At 41.1% G+C, this 26314-nt stretch overlaps 1 protein-coding gene across 1 annotated transcript in view; it reads left to right on the forward strand.

Moving 5' to 3' along the window:
• Adamtsl3 (ADAMTS like 3) overlaps nucleotides 1–26314 on the forward strand; it is a 294408-nt gene that overhangs the window by 109321 nt on the left and 158773 nt on the right. The window contains exons 5-6 of the mRNA XM_031384883.1: nucleotides 8685–8730; nucleotides 15272–15508. Of these exons, the coding sequence (XP_031240743.1) occupies nucleotides 8685–8730; nucleotides 15272–15508 (283 nt within the window). The remainder of the gene's footprint in view (nucleotides 1–8684; nucleotides 8731–15271; nucleotides 15509–26314) is intronic.

The raw sequence follows: 26314 nt of genomic DNA on the forward strand, positions 1-26314 counted from the left end.
AAAATTTATATTGAGAAAAATGTATTTTCATTGTAGACAGGTGTCTACATAAGACTGTTAAATTGATGTTTTATATCAACTTTTGTAATACTTATTTTTATTGTTATAATATTTTATAAATTTTAAGAATATGACAAAAAAGATATTGTAGGTATTGAAGAGGGGTCTCTGGGAGGAGTTGGGATACAAAAGGGAAACAAGAATGTGATTTAATTCTATTTACTTAAAATATGTTTTTAAATGCTAACAAATTCAGATAAATTGAAATCATGTAACTTTTCTCATCATAATGCAATAAAAGTTAAAAAAAACCAAAATTATGCCATTTTCAGGAATATGACTACAACTGGAGTTTATCATATTGATGGAATTAAGTTGCTCAAAAGGCAAATATCATGTGTTTCCTCTCATGTGTGTGTTCTAGATTTTACACTGATACATAAATCATGTATGAATACATGGCATGAAAGAAACTGTCTAGGGAAATGAAGGACACACATGGGGCTGTGATGCATGAGAAAAGGAGAGTATGGAGTACAGAGGCGGACATGTTCAAAGTACATTATGTACTTGTATAAAAATGTCCTTTTGGAACCCAGTACCATTCACAATGAGTACATGCCAACTGGCAATGTTAAGGGATCTGGAGAGAGATTCCTATCAATAGAGTACTTGTAGCTCCAGTTTGCAACGTTAAAGTACAGAACCCAGGAGGCAACATTAACAGCAGCAGCAGGCACAACAGCCAAGATGTAAGGAGGAAAGCCATGCACTTATTTATTTGGTGAAAGCTTGAACCCCCCGAATCCTAGCAAAAGTAGGCATTCACACCTAGTGTACACAGGCATCATGCCTCATCTCAAAAGGAAGCCGCATGGCCTTTAACAATAGGTGTGAAGTAAGGCTCCCTGACATCACTGTTTATATTCAGTGTAGCTGAAGTAGTGAGACAAGAATACACACTGTCTGAGGACTAAAAAGGAAGACGTAACACTCATGACTCACCCAGTTCAGGCAGATAATAAATTCAAGTGTACTTGTACATAAATAGGGGAACAAATTGCAGAATTCCCTGGAGAATTCTAGGCAAGATTAATGAGTAAATAATTGGGCTCTTACTCTGTGGAAGAAGCTAGAAAGCAACATTCCAAAAGGCAACATTTGAACTATTAAGAAAATATAAAATATATTTGCAATAATCGCTCTGAAGGATAGAGAAAACATTTCTAAAACACGATCATAAATAGGAAGTCTTAACATCATAAAAATGACAATGTCTCCTTAATTTGCAGGACATGGGTTTCTCTGCATATCGGTGGCTGTACTGGAAATAGCTCTGTAGACCAGGCTGGCGTCAGACTGAGAGATCCGCTTGACTCTGCCTCCTGAGTGCTGGAATTAAAGATGTACAGCACCATTGCCTAGAGAATTTCCCCTACTTTTTAGAATTTATGTATAAATCAATTATCATATCAGTGTAACTGTATGCTACATGTGTGTGTGTGTAGTGCCCATGAAGGCCAGAAGATGGTGTCAGATCTCCTGGAGCTGGAGTTACACTTGTGTGCTACCTGATGTGAGTCTGGGAGTCAAACTCCAGCCCTCTGGAAAATAGTGTTGTTGCTGGGTTTTATCTTACATTGCCAGCTCAGGGTACATCACTGAGGAAAATCAGGGCAGGAACTCAGACATGAATAGAGGCAGAAAGACATAGGAACACTGCTCACTGGCTTGCTTCCAGACTCACATTCAGTTACCTTTCTTTTATCTCCCAGAACCAACTGCCCAAGTGGGCTGGGCCTTCTCACATCAATCAACAATCAAGAAATAGAGATATGTGTACATGACAGCTTGATATATTCTGAATTTACTATTATAAATCAGAAGAGAAAGGTCGACCATCCAGTCACAGGACTCAGCTAAGTTTCTGCCTGAGGTCCTGTTGATGACTGAAGGCTGTGCAGAGCTGGCTTCACTCCTGGCTTGAGCATCTTGCTAGAGCTGGCCTGCCCCTTGCCATCTGCAGCACTAGGGAAATCAGGCCCTGTACCTAACTCAGAAAACACAGTAGAGCTGGGGGCAAAGGGTGTAGGTTTGCAGGTGAGCTGGCCTTGCTGCTTGTCTACTGTGTGGTGAGAGGGAGAGATGCCTCCCCTTCCCCCTTACCGCCTGTAGCAGGCAGGAAAGTCCTGCTGGCCTTGCTGGTAAGCCAGCCATGAGGGCATGAGAGTGGGAGAGCTGGTGGGCTGACAAGCTCAGCTACCACCCAGGCCCAGATCCAGGTCTTTGAGGTGGTCCACCCCACCCAACATCTACCCATCTATGAACTGCCAGCATGTGAAGGTGCCGTTCCTTAAGACCCATAGTTTCAGGATCTCCATGAAACAGGGCAACAACAGGTAATCTGAGAGGAGCCCTGGCTGGGATCCAGTACTGATAGCATAGCAGAAGCCAGAGGCCTCAGACCAGACCAGTGACTGATTGCAATGAACATTCGTAAGTATAGATGCATGGACAAAAGTGTATACTGCGGGACAGACTGACATTGAGCAGCTTCCACAATGAGAGTTTTTTCTTTATCTTTTGGGGACATGTTGCAAAGGTGGAGGACAGGTCTAAAGGGATGGGGAGATGAGTGGTTTGGGGTGCATGGTATGAAATTCGCAAAGAATCAATAAAAAGTTAAATAAGTGGTGCGAGATAAACTATCTCATGTTCTCTAGGTTGGGAAAATTTGTAAAGTTTTAAAATGCTGAATTATTGACCTGAATTGTGAAAATGAGAAGTACCCCCTGACACACCCCACAAGCAGTAATGGGGAGATGTCATGCCACCCTAGAGGGCAATCTGCTGTGTCTGGTAGAAAACGCACATGCGCACTGTCCATGCCGGTGGGTGTCACAGACACTGAAGGCTAGCCTGTGGTGATTGGATTTCTCACTGATGGACTACAGAGGCTCTTCAAAATTCAGAATCACCTGAGATCATGAACATTAAGGAAAACTAGTTGATTCATATCAAAGTAATCCATAAATTATAGTAAAATTTTAAATTGAGAGAACAATATTCAATGGAAAAGTATTTGAGTGTGTCAGTCCATATGAAGGATAAATTTCAAGTGGAAAAAAGTCCATCTATGGAGTGTAAAATTTGAAATAATGTAGATGAACACCAATATGTTTTCTAGGTAGTGGAAAGCCTTTATAAAAGGAGTTATAAAAGCTGGAGTTATAAAGAAAATGTTGGCATTTATTAATAGTAACAAGTTAAATTACTGTTGTGTCATGACGATAGGTTGAATTACATTTATGAACATAGAGACTCCAAAATAATGCCCAGGGACTCTGAAATGGCTTAGTGGTTAATGGTGGTTAATGTTCTTGCTGAGAATGTTTGAGGATAGGAGTTCAGATCGCCAGAACTCCTGTAGTGCTGGATGGGTGCGGTGGCCCACCTTTAATTCCTACTTTTTTTTTAAAAAAAAATTATTCTTTTTTCATACAATACAGCCCAACTATGGTTTCCATTCCCTCTACTCCCCCATGTCCCCTCCCGCCCCTGGGGGATGTGGAAGTCAACCTTGTGAAGACAAAATGTAGGATGGAGAGCAAGTCGCCACAGGCTCCTGCGATTCCTCTAAGAGTCCTGATCTGCAGTACAGGGCATTAGATCTAAATTGGCTCCCGACACGGTGAGATGCAAAAGGAACTGAGGCCCAGGCAGTGGCAGCTTCCACCATTTTACAGAAGTCCTTGCAGGTGCGGATACTCCGCCCCGCCACTCCTTCTAAGTTACCTCATTAGGCGGGACTTTCACTGGAGCACAGTGTGGTGAGATAGGGTTGGCCAAGGATTTAGGGGCTTGGGATTGGCTCACTGTATATAAACTTTTGTGCTGGGCAATAAAGTCAGACCTTCATCCTGATGCTGGTTTCTGAAGTCCGAGTTCCTGCAATATGTCACGTGACTCCATCACCTCCCACCCCTCACCCTCGATCCTGTTGCCACAGCCCCTCATCTCTCCTCTCCTCCAACTTCTGACGTTCTGAAGGTAGAGACGAAGGATCCCCAGAGCAAGTTGGCTAGTGAGACTGGAGGACTTGGCCATGAGCTCAGGGTTGAGAGATCCTGCCTCAATACTGTAAAAGCAATCGAGGACATTTCCAAGATCCACTTTGAACTTCCATATGCACAGGCACATGTGTGCACACACATACATGTACATGTGCACACACACACACAAAGACAATAGTGTTCCTAAGTCTATGTACGAATTCCATTGTAATTCTGAAATGTTCTGTGAAGCTTGTAAACCTCCAAATTTGTGGTCTTCCTGAATTCATCTGATTTAAACACGTGTATGAGCTTGTAAAATATCCTACACTTTGTATGCATAGGTGTGTGTATAGTATGTACATACATACATACATATACACAGAATTGTGTATTACATATGTGTATTGTATGTAAGGTCAGCTGAGATAACAACAATAGATAAATGAATGACAGTATGTTTTCTCCCTCCATCTTGGCTCTAGGCCTGACAAACCTGTGACACATCTGCCTGCTCCATGCCCAAACAATGTCATCTTCTTCCAGACAAATTAGATCAGATTCATGCGAGAGAAGGGTAGTGGGTATTTATTTATTTATTTTCATTTAGTTAAAGTTTTTATTTTTATTTCTTCTCTCATATAAATACATCCTGACTGTAGCCTCCCTTCTCTCCACTTCTCCCAGCACCTGCCACCTCTCCTCCCTTCCAGATTCACTGCCCCTCCATTTCACTTCAGGCCTCCCAAGGATGTCAGCTGAACATGGCATGACAAGATGCAGAAAGACACAAATCCTCCTGTCAAGGATTAATGATGCAACCGAACAGGAGGTGAAGGGTTCCAGAAGCAGGTGAAAGAGTTAGAGACACCCCCATTCCCACTGTCAGGAGTCCCACAAAAATTCCAAGCTGAGCAGCCATAGCCAATGCAAAGGACCTGGCAAATTCAAGCCCCCTTGCTCCCCATCACCCGTCCTCACACGCCATATTTGTTTTTTACTCGGGATTCTGATCTCTCACAGTGACCCTGGAGTTACTCTGAGATTTTAAGGAGGGAAGCGACTTCCCTTGGAAGGCTTGTCATCTCTCCTTGAAGTGCCACAGAGCTGATAAGACATCATGAATTTTGAGCACTTGTGGTCAGCTTTTCTTGTCAGTGTGCTCCTTCAGATGAAGGACCTGGGAAGAGAGAAGGGCTGTCATTCCCTTATCCATTTCTCTGTGGATAGAGGTTGGTTCCATGGAAGTATTTCAGTCAGTTATTATGCACTACAAACCGAGCACCAACCAGATCATCGTTTTTTCTGCAGAAACCTGGGACCTGATCCTCTGGCCAGGTGCCAGCCTCGGGGACCCCAGGTTCAGCCTGACTACTATTTTAAAATTAATATATTTTTATTCTTCAAAACATATGCTTCTCAGCCTTTATGACACTAGCGTTTGAGTCAATATATCGCCAAGTGACTATAACAAATTATAGTACTATAAACTCCAGGGAAATTTTATTAATGTTTTTAATGTATTCTCATGTGACATCAACATGTTTTCTAGATTTTCATAAATTTAGACTTTAAAAATCTTCAGTGCTAGGGTGCTGTGAATGTTGTAATGGGTAGAGAATCCATAACTGTGAAACAGTGTTCTTGAATTTTCATATACTCCTGATAACCATCATCTCTTTCATATGCTAATTATAGTGGTATTAAAAACACACAAGTAATATTTTTTTGCAGCTCTGTTGCTTTGGGCCAAAGGAATTATTTCCAGAATAAGCTGGCAGGTTCCTGCTTGGGGAATTAGGACTCTCATGTCCTTAACTTTAAAATAACTTGCATTTCATTTTATGCTTGCTTCATAAAGTAGTCATTCATTTTGTGACTAAATTGTAACCAAAGCAGGCCACATCAATAGAGGCCTGCCTGTGGGCTGAGTGTGTGCTAGCCTGGAGAATGTGAAGCAGAGTGCTAAGAATGGCAGCTGGAGGGCTGATTTATAAAGCAAACTGAGCAGCAATGCCTTTGTAGCTTTATATCTACACCCAGGCCCACCGTAAGTTCACCACAGAATTTGTGGAAGAAAGATGTCCAACATAATGATTTATATTTTGAGAGTTCGTGGGATGAAATATCTTGTCTTCTGTTGTCACTTTGAAGCCCTTGAAGTGGAATTGTTGGGAGGGATGCACTTGGGTTTTGGGTTTAGAGTTTTGGGCTCAGTGCTTACACAGATGACGTCTGGACACCCTGGCTCACAACTGGGTGTGGGCTTTGGCTATGGAGCCTACAGAGCAGACTTGAAGCAAAGCCATAAGACAATTCTGCTCTTTCTTTTTCTTTTAGTTTAAATTTCTGCTTGAAAATTGTTTTTTTCTATTTTAAGTAGGTAGAATTAAATAATCATTAAAATTCATGTGAAAAATATTTCCAATTTTTTTATTAGATGTTTTCTTTATTTACAATATCTCCTTTCCCAGGTTCCCCTCCAAAAAAAAAATAAAATAAAAAAACAAAAACTAAAACAAACCCCTGTTCCCTCCCCCTCCCCCTACTCACCACCCCACCCCCTACTCGCCACCCTACCCCCTCCTGCTTATTTCCAAATTTTTAATCACTTTTAAAGAAGCTGCTGTTCCGTGGGCTCTCCCAGAGATTTTATTTCTCATTATTTCTATCAATTCTGTTTTTCTAACAAACCACTTCCCTTTAAATTTTTTTCTCCTTGAAACTGGGAAAAAATGACTGAGTAAAATTAAAATGTAGTAAAAATGTTTTTAAAATGAAATAAATAAATAGCCAACAGAAAATATCAGGATATTAGTCCATATAGGGAATCAATTCCAAGTGCATTAAAATTGTTAGGTTTGTAAGTTGGCCTGACACAGAAAGTGTTCGCACGTTACTCCCTAGTCTAACAGCTACCTTCTTAAACTTAACAGAGTGATTTTGAAATCGCCAGTTCACTCTCTTGTTTGTTTTCCTTTGTCATCCACATAAAAAGAAAAGTGACATAGGCCTGGCAGGCAGCTGTGGTTCCCAGAAGAATGTGCCCTCCAGCCCAGCCTGGCTCTCCTGCCAGCCTTCCAACTCGGTGCTTTAGTGTGGAGTCCTCTTGCCTTAGGATTTCTTTTGCTGTGAAACGACACCCTGACCTGGGCATCTCTTATAAAGGACAACATTAGTTGGGGCTGGCTTACAGTTCAGAGGTTTAGTCCATTATTGTCCTGGTGAGAAGCAGGGGGGGCATGTAGGTGGAAACAGTGCTGGAGAAGGAGCTAAGAGTTCTTGATTCAAAGGCAGCAGAAGCAACTGTGTTCCACACTGGGCATAGCTTGAGCATATGAGACCCTAAATCCCAACCCGACAGTGACTCACTTCCTTCAACAAGGCCATACCTCCTAATAGTGCCACTCCCTATGGACCAAGCACTCTCACACATGAATTCTCGGGGGTCATTCCTATTCAAACCACCACACCTCTCGTGAAGATTGTGGCAAACCTCAATAGTAGACTCCTTACAAGCCAAATGATGAGGCGGTATAGTCACGGAGCATGAAGATTTAGCCAACCTATGACTGTAATGTGGGAAGACATTTTAAACTACATGTTCAGAAGGAACAACCAATGGGTTCATGGTCTGTGTTCAAAGCCAAGTATTTAGAAACATTAGGGGTAACGCTTTTGGAGGCAGACATAACCCTTGTTTTACTCCAAAATTTGGTTTTTACAAAGCCTTCAAAAATCCAACCAAGAATGGCACCTCCCAGAGAAGTGGCATTTCTAAAAGAACTTGGTGGGGTCCATGCAAAGTTTAAGGTTAGCTAGGCATGGTGACTTACTTCTGTCCTTCCAGCACTGGAGAGGCAGAGATAGGAGGATGACCATAAGTTAAAGGCCAGCTAGGGCTAATGTAGCCCTGCTGATGACTGACTGACTGAGTAACTAATTAACTATCTAATAAATAAATAAATAAATAAATAAGTTAACAAATAAATAAACAAAGTAAGGGTGATATGAGGTGTGTAAGTGGAAAGGTGTGAGTTTAAGAAGAACAAAGAAGGAAAAGTGAGAGTCAGTATTAAAGAGAGTACCAGTGAACCAGGCATGGTGGCACATGCTTGCGATTCCAGTACTTGGTTAGGTAGAGCATGAACTGGAGCATATAGCCAGCTCCAGGCCAGGGTAAATGGCAGACATTTTTCAAAAGACAAAACAAACAAACAAAAACAAAAAGCAAGAAGTGTGTCAGATCCAATAACATACAAAATAATCATTACAAAAGAAACTATGTAGAGAAATACTTGTAGATTTCTTTGAAACACACACACACACACACACACCCCACATGCATACTATCTCCCTCCCAAACACACAACATAATTTTAGAGATTATGTAGAGATTATGTAGGGTAAGAAAAAGCTAGTTGATGTCATTCCCTAAAGAATTTACTCTGTATTTATGGATGCCTTCTTGAGATGTTTTTGTTCTCTTATGTTCTCTTGGAAATCTGCGTCTTCAGAGTTTAAACCTTGAGTCTTTGCAACAGCATATACTACTAAAATGTTTATAGGAAACTAGTACCCTGTCTTTACATCATCACTTCTATAAAAGCTATTGTTTCCTTTCTCCCTTAGGAATTGCGAAGGACAGAACATCAGATACAAGACTTGCAGCAACCACGTAAGTCTGAAGAAAATGCAATCCAGTTAAACCCTGGAGTGTTTGACATGTACCATGAGACCCTTAGTGTCTTGAGAGTCCCTCTGTTGATTTTATATACTTGTTTGAGTGATGAGAGCCTTTGTTTGGAAGTATCTTCCACTCCCTGTGCTCTCATGTTTATGATGGAACTTGTAAATATGTTATTATACTTCCATTCACAGGAGTGATATATACAATAGCTTCAGAGTCCTTCAAGGCTCCAAGGGCTTTTCTGTCAGCCTCTTACCAAGCCTCTTCCACAAGATCTGGAAACACTCAGGCACATGAAGTGGGACTGAGGCTTGGGGGTAAAATTATTTTTTGAGGGTCTCAAAGGAAGACTACAGATGGGAATGGGTCTAATGGTGTTTCTGCCACTGCAGACTGCCTGCTGTGCCCACTGCAGACAGGGCTAGGTAGGTGACTCTGAAGGTCACACAGAAGGAAGAATTTATACAAGCTTTACTGTTTGTTTGTTACATTATTCAGCACTAAGAATTAGAATATTTTCTTTTGCAATTAAGAAAGCAAAATTATGAGCTGGGACGGTAATTCAAATGGTAAAGAGTTTGCCTTGCAAACATGAAGAACTGAGTTCAAGGCTCAGAACCCATGTAAAAATTCCAGGCTTGGTGGTGGGCTTGTGATCCCAGAACTAGGGAGGCAGAGAGAGGAGGAGACCTGGGGCTCACTAGGCAGCCATCTTTGTCTAGGTTGGTGAACTCTAGGCTAATGAGGGACCCCATCTCAAAGGAGGTTGGTCACATTCTTGAGGACGACTGCCAAGGTTGTCCTTAGCCTCCATGCACACATGCGCACACCTGCATGTGCACTTGCTCTTTGGTATGCACATGTGCATGCTATACACATCGAGTGTAAAAAACTAATAAAGAGCAACTGATCTTTTTCATTCCAGTCTTTTTTCTCTTTAGCAACATATACTTGAATTGAAATGACAGGGCTCAAAATGAAGTTATGTGGCATTGGGAAACTTCTGCAAGAGATGCTGTTTTGCTAGAAGATGAAATGATGCTTGAGACAGCAGGAACAAAAAGCACAGTAGCTTGCCCCATGAGCCCAATCGTTGCCTTAGGACAAGCCCTGTGTGAGTGGTATGCACCTGAATATTCAGTGAACCAACGCCAGGGGAACACAGAGAAAGAAATGGAGAGGCAACTGAAGCCAAATCAGAGACATGAAGTCCTTTATGGCCATCTGAATTCTGCTACTTGTTCAAGTGATTCTGTTGAGGAAGACATCCTCACAGTTGTGCTTCATAATTCTGCCCACCACAGAAGAGCTTACCAAACATCACTGGCTAAGGAAACAACAGTCTTTTGATGATTAGTATGGGGCAGTAGGAAATGCATTGAGAACCCACAGATAAGGAATTCTCACCTCTTGAGCTGAAGAACAGCCATGCTTCAGATGGCAGGAGAGGGAGACACGAGCTGGGTATGGAGTCATAGTGTTCTCTCTAAGAATTGAGGCTGTGGTTTAGGGGCTCCTGGGTTGCCTCTCAAAAGAGATGGGGCCTTGGGCTGAAAGATTAGGGAACAATGAGACACAACTGTGTGCAGCCTGGTGACTCCTATGTGACTTCAATCTTCAGACATAAGATTTCTTTTTTACATTTTACTGATTCACTTTACATCCTGCTCACTGCCCCCCTCCCAGTCACCCCCTCCTCCAACCCTTCCCTCCCTTCCCCCTCACCTTCCCTTCTGAGCAGGTGAGGGTCCTCTGAGTATCCCCTAACGCTGACACATCAAGTTTCTCAGACATAAACTTAGATTACCATTCAGCAGAGATCCTTACAGCCAGGGCCCGGACTCCTGGTCTTGGGAGAGAATTATCCTTATCAGGAGTCTCTTAGAACAAATGTGTGCAGAAGTCATGAGTGTTAGCCAAGAGTCCAAAATCTGGATTCAGTGACCTCCAGTATTCTTAGTCTAGGTCTATGGACTAAAGTCAATGCTGGAATAAGCAAAGGGAATGTCTGCAAAACTGTGCAGTATATTACAACTTGGCAGGAACATTTCTGCCACATGGGCAAGTTTTTTGTTTTTTGGTTTTTGTTTTGTTTTGTTTTGTTTTGTTTTTTGAGCACCGTTAGCTCTCCATAGTGGGCTTCCAGAAAAGGTGACATTAGATATGGCCCTTGGAAGGTCCTTCCTTTGTGCCATAGAGCCCACAAGTAGCTAGTTTCTAAACAGCCTTTCATTTGGTATTTCTCTTGGAGGTGATTTTTCTTTCCATTGCCGTTGTTTCTTCTTTGCATGACAGCCATGTCCTGGGCTCAATGGCTCAGTGGTTGAGGAAACGCACAGCTCTTTCAGAGGACTGGAACATACGTACCTAGAACATATGTTGAGAAGCTCACAATTGCATGTAACTCTAGCTCCAGGGACTGCAACACCCACCTCTGACCTCTGTGGACACACTTACATACACATACCCCCAAATAAATAATAGACCTTTAAAGAAGGTGTGTCCTTTCATATCTGCCTTCAGCTATGAGACCAGACTACATTATTTTAAGACACAACAATCTCTACAATGTCTTGACCAGCACCTAGCTAAGCCAGACAACTCTAGGCTGGGCAGGTTTAGTGTTGATGCTAGAAGACTGCAAAGCAAATAAAAGCAATTAACTAAGTCGTCATTGGCCCCTATACTTCTTAGAAAATGGTAGCCATGAAATAGTTCAGTCACCATTAGAAAATTTGAATGTTCAAAGTGCTTCTAAGTTCTTCTCTCTGAGATGTATTTCTTCTGGACAAAGCAGCTCATGTCTACTAAGCATACTTTATGAACTTTTTGCCCTGTGTCATATGTTCACTGTCCCTCACTATAAATACATGGGATGTAATGATATTTAAACAGAGACAGGTTTTGAGATCTTGAACCCCAAAAGTGAGGAAAGTGGGCTACTTTCTCCCTCTACTAATGTACATAGCCAGTTGTTATTTCTCCCTTAATATCTCAGCCATTCTCCTCTGTAATGGGAACTGCTTGGCTCTTCTCGGCTCTTATGACACACGTCATAAAAGGAAGGGCCAGCCCAGCCCAGCCCTTCATGTGACTTTTCATCTCTGATCCTGTGTGTGTGCGTGTTTGAGTGTAATTTCAAATTCCTGGGAAAGTTTGACCTGGCAGAGACCAGTGTGCCTCTGGATAGTCAGTTCTGGCCAAGCATGACAAACGTGGCCACCCAATGGGTAAGGGCTAAGCTTATGCAGACATGCTAAACTTATGTTAACTAGCACTCATTATGATTTTTTGAAACTTTATTGGCTTATAGCAGTTAGGCAGGCAGACTGTTCAGGTCCTAAAGAGCACTTGCCACACCTGTGAACTCATTGCAAGGGGTGGGGTGTCTGCTTCCAGCTTTCAAACACACTTTTCTTTGGTTTCAAAGAATTTGAAAGAAAACACTGACCATGGCTTATGGGGAAGTAGATGATGTCATTTTGTCGTCAGTCACATGGAAGACAGAGTCCCCATTTCTACAGAGTTATCCAACTTCAGTCTACTTTCATTGGCTTTGCCTCATTTGTCATGACTAGGGTTCAGATTTTATCTAGCTAAGACAACAAAAGTAAATGCACTGTTGGAGTTTGGAATGCCTTACACAAATGTGGTACAAATGAGCCCATGGGAAAGTTTCCTAGGTGTGATCTATGCATTCTCCATTTTCAAAGGATTTGAGGATGTTTGCAAAGACTGAAAGCACATGCACAGTTGTTGCGTAGCATCTGGAGGTGCAGTACAAGGTGAACAACTGTCCCTAAACTGGGACAACATTAACGCCTAAAGACTGACTCATTTGAGTTCAGCGAGTTTAATAGAGGTTACTTATGGATGATTGTAGAAGGGCCATTCTTCCAGAAGTCCCCATGCCTATCATTTTATGTGACTCTAAGTTTATAGTAGAATTGGTGCAAACCTGGCTACAGAGAGCTTCTAGTGGGGCAGTGGAGGTGATTGCAGACTCACAGACCAAGTTAGACTCTGGGAAATTTATGTTAATATGTGCTCTGTCCCTGTCCTTTCAGTGGTGGCGCACACCTTTCCAATGGTCTAGACAAACGTAATCCAACTCTAGTAACGATGGCTTGTTCTTCTGTTGCCCAGATTGTGTGTGGTTAAATGAAATATTTACCTAATTCACCAAGTCTATTTAGGACCTGGAGGACTGAGGTCTTATTGTAACAACAAAACACAGGTTTGATATGGGTTAAAAAAAAAGGTGAGACATGAAATAAACTATATTTTGGAAGCATGCTGAAAAACATTCACTATTTTTCTGGAAAAATAGGGTGAGGTGAGATTTTTAGCTCACAGTATTTCTCTGAGTAGCAAAGAGCTATAACAAAGAGTTAAGTTGGTCACAGTTACCCATGGGTGAAGCAGAGCAAAATCAACTGCAAGTTCAAAGAACAAGTACAGCCAGTCTGGGCTACAGAGACCTGACCTCCAAAGTAAAACTGGAAAAAAAAACAGAACAACAATGACCCACAAAATCCAAAGCCCAAATTTAAAAAGTCAGATGCCATTGCCAACCTATAAAGGAATAAGACTAATGCATTCAATGTTTATTTGTCCTCAGGGCAGGGTAAGAAAAGAATTTGTAGCCCATTAAAGTAGGAAGAAATCTTTCAGGGAAAGAAACGTTAAGAGAGAGAGGGCTGCATAATCATTTAAGCCTTCTGGACTTCACAAGGCGCCCAGAGCAAAATTAAATAGTGAAAAAATTTCCAATACAAATGACCATATTTGATGCCTTCACTATAAAATGTAGTAACTTTATCTGCTAAAAATAATACAAAAACAGAGTAGAGGACATAAAAAAAGGAATTTTCAAAGATTTGGTATAAAAAGCAAACTTACAAGACTACCTTTGAATCCTAAATAATAAGAAGGAAATGCAAGCCAGGCAGTGGTGGCGCACACCTTTAATCCCAGCACTTGGGAGACAGAAGCAGGTGGATTTCTGAGCTCAAGGCCAGCCTGGTCTACAGAGTGAGTTCCAGGACAGCCAGGGCTACACAGAGAAACCCTGTCTTGAAGAAGAAAAAAACAAAAAACAAAACAAAACAAAACAAAAAAAAGAGGGAAATGCAAATTAAAGAAATGGAATTCTATTATACATTTCTGATTAGAAAATTATAATATCCAATTGAGGAAGAAGGATTCAGGAAGGCAACCTGTGTAGCGCATAGGTAATGGTAATACACTTCTGGATGACCATTAGCAATACTGGTCCAAAAAATATACACACACTTGGACTCAAAATTTTATTTCCAGAAACAAACCCTTGAGAAAGAATCAAGATTGGTATAAGTATTTAAGTATGGGAATCTTTGTAACTTATTCATTTTAATAGAAACTTTCTCCAATGTTCTTAGAATGAACATTAATTACCTTCATAACAGGGAGAGTATAAAGTAATAGAAGCAAGAGTATTAGTGTGTGCACATTTTTCTCATCCAGCATCTTGCCTTGGAATTATCTAGAAGGAAGAATGCATAACAATAACAAAGGCTTCCTCCAGGTCAGCAACACTTGTGGGTTTACTGTTAGTCCAAGGTGCCCCCAGGGTGTCAGGTTTCATTTGCTTTTGTCACTGATACAATTTTGAACTAGTTTGGTGAAGACAGATGTTTGGGACCAGTGAAGAGCAATAGAAGGGGAGAGGGGGGAGAGAGGAAGAGAGAGAGAGAGAGAGAGAGAGAGAGAGAGAGAGAGAGGAATTAAATAACATGGAGGCATGGAAGTGCAGCCAGCAAACACAGAAGTTTGTATAAGGCAGCATGCCTTCCTGGAGATTTATAGGCAGTTGCTAGCAGTGGGTGTGGAGTGTCTGGGGACACAAAATAAGACATGAAAGTAGAATGACAATTGGGAAGAGGAAGGTGGTCAGTGGGATAGTGACAGGGGAGGGTAATGGGGTGAATAGAATCAAAACACATCATATACATTATGAAAATATGTTAATGTAGTCCATATATAATTAAAATACTTTAATACAGAACACAATGGTTTGGGGGCTAAAATGGGGGCAAGTGATTCCCATGAAATAGCTCCTGGGGGCAGGACTGCTATTGCTCCTATGAAGACCATGAGTCATCTTGGAAATGCAAAGGTCTTTGAGTTCCCCTTGATTCAAATACATTTGGACGATTACACACAAGATGGCTAAACCAGGGCAGAATTGGCTTCTACACATCATCTGTCTTAATTAGCTTGGAAAAGCACCTGAATGGAAGAGAGATCAGATTAATTAAGTGATCCCCTGAGTAGGTCCCCATTGCAGAGACCCCTGTGGGATCCCACAAAGTAGAAATGCAGATTCAGTTTGTAATCTCAGAGGTGGTGGGGGGGAAGAGGGAGGGAGAAACTGGGGTGAAGAAGTGAGGTGTGTCTCACTAGGGGCCGTGGGGGCCTGGCTCACCTTTTGTTGACCCTGTGGCTGGGTACCCTGCACATGCACATGGTTCCTTCTTTTGACTTGCAGGACTGCCCGGCAGATGCAGAAGACTTCAGAGCCCAGCAGTGCTCAGCCTACAATGATGTGCAGTACCAGGGCCATTACTATGAATGGATTCCACTATACAATGACCCTGCTGCCCCATGTGCACTCAAGTGTCATGCTCGGGGACAGAGTTTGGTGGTTGAGCTGGCACCCAAAGTGTTGGATGGAACTCGTTGCAATGCTGACTCTCTGGATATGTGCATAAGTGGCATCTGCCAGGTAAGTCACACCTGCCACACTTGTCCTGGGTTTGGGGATGTGCTGTGCCTATTCTCAGTAAAGAGGTTTTGACCATTTCAGGGTAAATGTATTCCCCAGTAGAGAATGTGATGGCTTTTGGGAGATGATATGATTCTCCCACTGTTTTGATTGCTGAGAAAGGTTTTCAAAACCCTGCATATCCAGCATTCCAACCATGTTTTCTTTATTTAATGTGACTCTTTCCTGTGCAGAATCAAAATATATGGCTCCTAATAGTTCCCTGGGATCGGGAACTCTCCAAGTAGGACGTGAAAAGCAGACTCCCTGTGAAGGGTTTGAGATAGTGTAACTTGCTACTCCCTCCCAGAATTTCTGACAAAGTGGGAGGAGTGATGCCCAGCTCTTTGCATTTCTCAAGGGAAAATGCAGCTACTAAAGCTTTGCTGTGGCCTGTAGGAGCACACTCTTTTGAGAGTGCTGCTTTGGAAGGGCAGTGTGGATCTCTGGGGTTTGGGGCAGTCCATCAGCTGTGTCAGGTGATTTTGCAGAGCTCTGATGAATGGGACCAAGGTGTTAACTCCATTGTATTGTAACGAGTGAGAATTTAGACAGGTTCCAGAGGCAGGTGAGGACTACAGGAACATCACAGAATTATTGTCTTCTCTGAAGGACACTCATTCTCTCTCTCTCTCTCTCTCTCTCTCTCTCTCTCTCTCTCTCTCTCTCTCTCTCTCTCTCCTCTCTTCCATGTGTGTTTGTATGTATATATGTGTGTGTGCTTGCATGTGTGTGTATGTGTGTGCTAGTTCATGTGAGAACATGTAGAGGCTTAGAGGTTGACATTGGACAACTTCCTCAATTATTTTTCACCTCACATTTTGAGACAGTCCCTCATTGAACCCAGAGTGATCTCAGCATCACCAGTTCTGGGATTATAGGCATGTGTCACATGTCCAAGGTTTCTGAACTGATGTTTATACAATAAACACTTTACCAATGGAGCCATCACCGAGCCTCTGAAGAATCCCTTTGTAAAGAAGGAAAATGGTAGAGTTGCTCCTTGAGGTATGAGGAAGGCTTGTGGGTGGAGGCAGGGCAGTGGTAGGAGTGCTAATAGAGCATCAAGTAAGGTAATAGGGGATTGAAGATGATCAGATTATTACATACATGCATGGGATGTCATAGTGAAGCCCATCAATTTATACGTAAACAAATGCTACTAAAAATAGAAAGGGGCATTTTTAGCATTCCGTCTCCTCTAGGAGGCTTGGGGGAGAACACCAACCACAGCAAGCCATCCAGCTGCACGTGAGAGGAAACTTTGGTATTTATCTTTCTTTACCTCAATTCCCTTTCATGTCCCTTCTTACTCCATCCTTCGCCTCCCTCTCTTTTCCCAAGTACTTTCTCATTCCCTTCTACTGTCAGGTCATTTCCTTTTAAAAATCTTTATTGCTTTGAAATTGTTTTGTTTGCTTAATAAATAAACGCCATCTTTGGACTAACAGCAGCCTCAATGGTTTGTGATGATTTGTCATAAAATTCAGGAGCCCTGCCAGATTGTCCAGGTTCTTCCTACACAAATTTCTGCTACTCCACTTCTCACATCTGTTTCTAGCATAATTTTAATGGAGGCTTATAGATACCTAGGAGAACTTAGCATAAGACATATTTTCCTCTCCTTTTCTTCCTCCTCTTCCTTCTCTTCTTTTTCTTGTTCTTGTTCTTCCTTTTCCTTTTCTTCCTCTTTCTCCTCTATTGTCATCATCTTCTTTCTCTTCCTTCTTCCTCTTCTTCTTCCTCATTCTACTTCTTCTCTTCCTTCTCTTCATCCTCATTTTTCTTCTTCTTGGTTTTTCGACCCTGACAATGTCTCTGAGATGAAGCTTCTAAGCTTGAGGAAGCACCATCCCATTCAAGTCAACCAGAAGAAAATAACCAATATGAGTGAGAGCAAAGTCCCTAGAAAAGAATTGGAAACAACTCATTGATAGTCAGACTGAGACTATAATGTGGCAGAAACAAAATGGTCCAGCAGTGACAGTGAAGGCCTTCCTCCAACCAGAGCCAGTGGACACCAGTGAGTAAGAGCAGCCCTGTGCCCACAGATTGGACAAACTAGATGAGCCACTTCTTCAAAGGCAAGGTCTGCCAAACCTCCTCTAATTAGAAATAGACAGAATATGCCTATATCAATTAAAGAACTCAAATCCATGATCACAAACTTTCCAAAATAGTAAGTTTTCTGCCACAGTGATTCACTTTATATCCAAACAATTACTTCAGGAAACAATTATATCATTTTTTTTTTAGTTTACAGTTTTTAAATTTTCTTTGATTTTTGCATCATTTCTTTAATCATTGCATCATTTCCTCCTTGTCCCACCTCCTTTTAAACCTTCCCATAGGCTACTTCTTGATCTCTTTCAAATTCATGGCCTCTTTTTTCATTAATTGGTATATACATAAATACACACATGTATATATACACACACACATATATACATACACACATACATACTACACATTTCTAAATGCAATCTTCTCAGTCTGTATAAAGTTACTTGTATGTATGTTTTCAGGGCTGACCACCTGGTACTGATAACTAGTTGGTACAGTCTTCTCTGGAGAAAACTATGTCACCTGCTCTGGCATGCCTTAGTGGCCTGTAGCTCTTTTTCTAGGGAGAAGGCTTTATGGGCTTTCCCTGTCCATGTTAGTATCTATATTGCTGTTATCCTTTTTAAGCTCATGTTTAGGCAGTCATGTTGGTGACACTTCAAGGGTGTAGCTTCTAGCATTGCTAAGAGACACATAGTCACAGCCAACTCCTCTTATACCCATTCTTTATGATCTCTTTCATAGTGGGAGATCTAAATTCATTTTTTCAAGAGCACATATACAAACATCTCAACAAATATTAGTAAACCAAACTCAACAATGTCCAGAAACACAACTAGTGACATTTATCCCAGATATGCAAAGCTAATTCAGCATTCAAAAATCAATTAATATAATCCATCTTATCCACATGCTAGAGAAGAACAATGATTATAAGAACAGCTGTAGGAAAAAATAATGAAATCTAACACTCATTCTTGATGGAAACAGTTAAAGAAGAAACTTCAGGAAACCATGAGGAGAATTTCCACCACTTGATAATAAATATTTTAAAAATTATAAGTACAGTTTTTTTTTTTGAAACAGGGTCTCTTTGTTTGGCCCTGACTAATTTGGAATTCACTCTGTAGATCAAGGTGGCCTTGAGCTCACAGAAATCTGCTTGCCTCTGCTTCTCAAGTGCTGGGATTAAAGTGTGTACCACCACGATTGGCTTAATGTCATTCTTAATGGTAAGCAACTAGACACTTTCTTGACAAGATCAGGAAAAAGCCAAAGATGTCTTTCAATCCTGTCACTGCTTTTCAACATACTGGGAATAAAAGATGAGAAAAGGTATACTGATTAAGAAAAACTAAAATCATCTTTGTTTATACATGATTTGATTATATATGTCAAATAATAAAGAAAACCCCCCTGGAACTAATAATGGTTTATAAGTAATCCAGTATATATAACAGATTTGCTATACACAAGTCAGTGACTTCAATGATATACAGCAGAAGGACAGAATTTGATATTGAAAATACAATTCCCCTTATGTTAGCATCCCCAAATATACCATGAGATTGAAGGAGCTGAGCAAAGTTGGAGGACTGACATTATACATTCTGAAGACAGCATAAACTGACAGTAATCGAAACATTAAGATAATGGCACAAAGATAGACAAATGGACAAATGGACCAAGTAGAAAGCTTACGAATAAGTCCATAGCAAGCCAAATGATCACTGAGAAACGGGTAGTAATGGAGAGAAGACAGCCAACAGATTGTACTAGGAGAACTAGATATTTACATACAAGAATTCTAGGTAGAGATTGGCATCCTTCAAAAACAAATACATCACAAACATAAATATAAACTGAGGAATCTTTTTGAAGTCAACACTACAGTATCTAGCATCCCTTCACTGCCTGCAAATCTCTCTTTGTTCAGTGACTGCCCCTGTTGCATCATACCTAACACTTTCTGTCGACAAATTTTCCCATGGTCAAGGCTTATAGCTCCATTTTTCTGCATCACATGCTATCTACAATTTTCCTCTATGGCAACCACTCCATCCTGGAATGTGTTCACTGAACCATCATTATCACCATCAGTCTGTGGGATTACACTGTTTTCTTCCAACTTTTTGCCAATGGCATGCATTACTTTTGTACTCAAAATGAACTTGTTATTATTAGAGGGCTGGGATTGAGCTCCATGGTACAGCACTTTCCAAATATGCAAGACCCTGGGCATCAGCAATGGGATAAGAGATTAGTCTGGGCTTCAGTAGATGAGGTGATATTAGAAACTGAGGTTTTAAAAAGTTGATTATAAGTTAATTAGACAAAGATAAGCAGCAGGCTTATGAACAAATATGATACAAACAAATATACAGAACAAATATGCAGTATCAGGTTGTATAAGATATCTGATTGCTCTACAGAGCTGAGGTAAGGTATTCTGTGCAGTAGTGCTAGAGGATGGAGCTGTGAGAGTATGTGGAAAGAAACCACTTGTTAACCTTTCCTGAGAGCTGTGAGAAGAACCACTGAGGAATTGTCTTAAGAAATAGTTCAGATGGGCTTGGCTTTCGAGAGGTCACTTCCACGGTATCGTGCCAAAATATTTGGAGGGGGTGGGACCTGGGAACACAATGGAAGGTCAAGTTTGGACTCAGGGGAGATGCAAAGTCAAACAGTGGGTAGGATGAATGAAGAGGGGGAGGAAACTTAAGAGATGAGCAAACATCTTTTAGGACTGGATGTTTGAATGGATGTGGGTAGAGAAAGGGAGGTCTCAGTGAGGTTACTGGGGAAGAGAAAGTATCAGGTGAGAATGAGATATGTAGGTTAAAGGTGAGATGAGCTGGGTACACCTGTGGATATAGAAGTTGGCACAAAATCTGAGGCCTTAGTGGGTAATTATAAGATCCTAACATCTGATCTAATGTCTGTGAGTACTGAGAAAGGCAGAGCCACTGAAGTAGAAGACACTGACCTTGTCACTGAAGGGAACACATAAGAAAAAGCATTCCCAATTGTGACTGGATGAAATAGACTTCTATTTAGTGTAAAGACCACGAGCAAGTGAAGAAAGGGTGGGAGAGTGTTGTGCAAGGAGGTTAACAGCGCCAAGTATTTCTGTGGATTCAAGAGGAACAAGGAGAGATGTTGATAAAAAACTATTTGGTGATGTCGGTTTGAGTAAAGCCTGTGACATGGTTAGAAAAGGCACTGGTGGATAGCAGGGCTTTGTCAGTTTCTCATGGGTACTATAACAAATTGTTGCCACAAAGTCGATAGCTTAAAACAACAGAAATATAACTTCACACAGTCTAGAAGCCAGAAGCCCCAAATCAAGCCATCAACACAGTTTGTTATTTATTTCCGGAAGAAAAATTCACCCCATGCTTTTCTCTCTTTGTGGATTCATATGACAGTCTTCACCTCTATTTTTCCTCTCAGCTTCTCTCCTATCTGCCTGTCTTCCCTTAAAATAAAAACAAAACAAAGCCAGGACATGTACCATCATTCCCAGAATGCTTTAATCCCAAGATCGGTAGTTGGAGTTGCATAGTCTTTAGGTCACTTCCTGTGATGCCTGATGAGCATCTGTACTGGCTGGGGACCCTGTGGCTGCTCCCTTAGTGTCACTGGGATTTGATTTTTTCAATGCATAGAAATGAGATGCCACCTTTCTTAGCATCCCCTTTTAAAAAGTTCATTTCCAAACAACATTGCAGGTAGCTGTCACTCAGGGGCCTTCAGTCAGCCTGACTTCATTTTCCCTGTTCTCTAGTGGCACTCACTGTCCAAGACCCTCCCCTGTATTCTTTAACTCCAGCTTCCTTGTTTGCTTCAGCAACTCAACATTTGAAGAGGTTTGCAGAATAATAGCAGTCTCCAGTTCTGAATTAGCCCATCTTAAATGAGTGCCTCCCTGTTGTGCTTTTTGTTAATCCAGGAGAGCAAGCCAGTTCTTTGCTGCACTAAGGGGTAGTGTCTGTTTTTATTTTTCAAGGTGAGTGCAGGCCATCTAAGTAAAAAGAGAGCGACAGACATTTCCCAATTGAAGTCAGTATCTTTCCTTCCACTGGATAACATTCACATCAATGCCCTTTTTGTACAATGTGGTGGTGGATATCAATCAGCAGTTGTCAGGGGAAGAGAGTCAACTGTGTGATTCACTCTGTTGGCCTCGAGACCAGGGAAGTGAGCTCTGATGAGTATTTGGCACAGACAATAACTTTTGCAAGTGTGTTTACAATTTTCTCATTTAAAGGAACTTGTCACAATGCTCTTGGGGACAACTTTCCATTAGCTGGGAAAGCAGACAGCATGAGACAGTCACAGGTCTCACCATGGGTCTTGCTGAATGAAATTTGCTTCTGCTTCTGATATTTGCCAGGCAACTCTGCAGAAGAAGTTTTCTTCTTTTTCTTTTTCTTTTTCTCTTTCTTTCTTCTTCTTCTTCTTCTCCTTCTTCTCCTTCTTCTTCTTCTTCTTCTTCTTCTTCTTCTTCTTCTTCTTCTTCTTCTTCTTCTTCTTCTTCTTCTTCTTCTTCTTCTTCTCCTTCTTCCTCTTCTCCTCCTCCTCCTCCTCCTTTTCCTCTTCCTCCTTTTTCTTCTTCCTCCTCCTCTTCTTCTTCTCTTCCTTCTCTTTCTCCTTAAGATCTGTGTGCGTATATGTGTGTGTGCACATGTCTGCATGCTCACACACATGCATGTGCATGCCCTCAGAGACCAGAAGAGGACGCTGGACCTTCTGGAACTAGTGTTGTAGGCTGTTGGGAGTGGCCTGACAATGATCCCAGTAATCAAATTTGGATCCTCTGAAAAAGAACACATGCTTTTACCTGCACCCATTTAGCACCATGCTTGATTTCTTATTTATGTTTAACAAATTTACTGGCGCCTAGGTAAATGGAGTCATTTAGAATTTGTGATAAAATAATTCATGAGGGGCTGGAGAGATGGTTCAGCAGTTAAAAGCACTGGCTGTTCTTCCAGAGGATCTGGGTTCAAGTCCCAGCTCACAACTGTCTGTAACTCTAACTTCAGGAGATCTGATACCCTCTTCTAACCTCCTCAGGCACTGTACATGTGTGGTGCACAGATATACATGCAGACAAAGCACCCACACAAGATAAATTTTTAATTAAACATTTTGCTCTAAAATGTATATTAACATTTATGATAAAAATAAAATTGATACTGGGTGCTTTCTGGAGATTGGGCATCATCCAAGCACACCTTACTCATTAGCTTATTATCATCTGAGGAAGTCCATACAGTGCCCTTTCTATCCAAATGAGGACCATATACTTTGTTTATAAGGAGAATGGGCATTCAGAGTGAGGAAATTTCCCAGAGTGCCTTAGTCTGTGTGACATAACAGTGCTTCAAAGTGGATTGCATAAACGACAGAAATGTCCTTTTCATAGTTCAAAACACTGGAATTTCTTGATTGAAGCACTGGGCACTCTACTGTTCAATGAGAACCTATGTCCCAGTTTTTGGGTAGCAAAGACCTCATGTGTTGTAAGAGATAAGAAATGTCTCCAAGGCCTGTCTTCTAGGGGCACTAATCCACTCTATTGGGTTCCTCCCTCATGATTTAATCACTTGGTAGAAGCCCCACCCCAAATACTATCACTATGGGGATCAAGACTTCAAAACATTTTGGATTTTAAGGGTATACAAACACCCAGATGAGTGCACACAGCTCAAAGATGACAGAGCATGCTCACTGTAAGGTTACATTTCAAGAAGAAAAAGATGATAGACACATTTCTGATCATGCTCAGTTTGCAAGCATAGCATACATGTTCAGAAAAGAAAGATGGCAGACAGGAATGTTTTGAGGCATGGTCAATTCAGTATTATAATAAGCCAAGTTTACTCTAGGTTGCATGAATGACTTGGAGTGGCTGGGTGATATTGTTTCATTCTCTGTGAGTTTTTCTACATTGTGAGATAAAACAAAAAGACAAGAAAATGGAAGAATTGCTTAATGCAGACATTTTTCTCCCAAAGGTGCCTGCCTGCTCTAGATCAGCAGCTAATAATACATTTCTCTGACTATTTGTAAAGCTGAAGTTTAACTGAAAATGGAAGGTGATCCAGTCAGTACAGCAGATGGCTTGAAAATAGATGGTTCAGTAGCATAGATTCAAACTCAAAGACATACATGCACACGTGCACACACACACACACACACACACACACACACAGAGAGAGAGAGAGAGAGAGAGAGAGAGAGAGAGAGAGAGAGAGAACTCAGGGTAAAAGTTCACTGAATTCATTGGATTCAGCTACTCCTGCATCAATTTAACACTTACACCTTTCCCACCATGATGTCATTGGCTTTTCAAATTTTCTCAAGTTGAACTTAATTACGCATAGTCTTGTAGCTTCCACCACTTTTGATTACACTGAAAGTAGAAAAGAAATAGAAGCTTTTTTGAGTTTGTATTTATTTCTTTGTTTTTCTTGAAAAACAAAAAGTTAGAGATCTAAACTTTAACATGAAACTTCCAGTTCTTAAAAAATTCTTCTGTCATTAACATAGCTTTAGAATGTCTAGATTACATTCCTGTGTGATATAGGCTATGTTTTCTTGCAGAAACCAACAACCCTCCAAGGACAGTGGCTTGAAGCAATTAAATACTGCTTCCTGCTTTTGCCCTGTGCCAATGTAGGTCGTCAGGATTTCTGCTGTTAGAGTGTAGTAGGGACCTAGGCTGAGGGGTGCTTTATCCTAACATCATACTTGTTAGCATAACCACGGTAGATAGAGAGACCATGAAACTCTCGCGTTGACTCTTAAGCTTTCTTAACAGAACTGACACAGGTCAGTTGGGCTCATGTTTCACGGGTCAAAGACAGTGACAATGGGTCACTTCTAATAAAACCAAGGAACTGAAGTCCTTGCGTGCATCGAGAGGATTGAAATGCTTAAGAGTGTCTGTCTCCAAAGACCAGCACAACTTGCTTGCTTTTCTTCAACTTTTTATAATCTTAAAAAATTCATACATTTTTTTAAATCATAGTATACTTCCCTCGCCCTTTGCAGACCCTTTCCACCTCCCTACCCAACCCAGATTCATGTTCTTTCTCCTCTCTCCCTCCAAGTGAAAACAAAACAAACCAAGAAGACAAAGAAAAACATATAGCTCTGTTAGAATGAAACAAAAGGCTCACCACAAACATAGTCCGCTTTGTGTTGGCCAGCTGAGGCCTGCTCTGAAGTGTCGTTGATAGACACAGGACACTCCATTGGAGAAAACTGATTTCCCATTTCCCTGCAAGTATCAACTGCACATAGCTTCTTGGTTAGGGGTAGGACATTGTGCCCACTTTCCCTTCTCCATGCTGGATTTTGTCTGATTTGAACCTGTGCAGGACGTATGCATGCTGCTACTGTCTCTATGAGTCCCTTTGTGCATCAGTCCCATTGTGTCTGGGTGATGCTCCTTTCTTGAAGTCATCCAGCAATGTTGGCCCTTACAACCTTTCTACCTCTGATTCTCCATAGATCCTGGAGCCTTGAGGGGAGGGTTGGATGAGGATGTCCCATTTAGGATTGAGGGCTACACAGTTTCTCACTCTTTGTGATCCAGGTATGGGTCTCTGTGTTAATTTCCATGCAAGACGAAGCTTCTCTGACAAGGGTTGGGTGAGTCACTGATCTAGGGGTCCAGAAGTATGTCATTAGGAGCCATTTTAGTGCTGTGTCTCTTGAGTAGAATAATATTAATAGACTTTCCCTGAGTGCCCATGATCTGTCTAGTCCCAGGCCCTTGGCTACTTCAGTGTTTTTAGATATGGGTTCCATCTCATGGAGCAGGCTTTAACATTTAACCTAAAAAGCTGGTTAACATTTGTAATGCTATTGTGCCAGTATATTTTGCAAGCAGGTCGCTGTTGCAGGTCACAGGGTTTGTAGCTGCGTGATATTGATGATTGCTTTTCTTTTCCAATAGTGTGCAGAATACATGGAAGGTTTCAGGACCATGAACACTAGTCAGTAGAGGTAAAGCTTCCAGTTAGGAATGAGCTCAATTTCAAATTTTCTCTAAAGTAAAATACATTTTTTCAGAGATATCAAGTAAAAAAGTTCATTCAAAATTGGTTTGGTTCTTGAAGAATTAACCTTGATTTATCTGGAAATTTTATATTTTGCTTAATTTGGATTAATGGCACTTATTTAAACTCCATCTGCCTGAACTTTGAAATAATCTCTGCTCAAATTCTGTTTATAAATTATATGTCTTCCAAAATCCACTGCTCATATATTTAAAGTATGTGTTTATGTTATCATGTGTCTTATAACTTTTAACTTGTCTCATTAACTGTACTACAAGATAAGAATCTTGTCTTATTGAGTTATATTTTTATGCTTGGCATTATATAGAAAAGGACAATTTAATTGATGATAATGTGTTTGATAATGTTTGATGTGTTTATCAATTAGTAGTTTATAAATCATGGTAATTAGGTATCCTGACATTAGGAGATGTCACAGAAGTAGGAAAACACTTCAGATAATATTTTAGGGGTTGCTCATTGTGCACTGTGGAATATCTAGAGAGCCAGAATTCAATCTGCCTCAGTTTCAAGTCAGCTCCGGTTTGCACTTGATGAATCACAGGGCAATCAGGCCTTCTTTTCAAATATCATTTTTCTGTGATGTTTTCACATGCTTTGTTTGGCT

Source organism: Mastomys coucha, unplaced genomic scaffold, assembly GCF_008632895.1.
Source record: "Mastomys coucha isolate ucsf_1 unplaced genomic scaffold, UCSF_Mcou_1 pScaffold21, whole genome shotgun sequence".
NCBI lineage: Eukaryota > Metazoa > Chordata > Mammalia > Rodentia > Muridae > Mastomys > Mastomys coucha.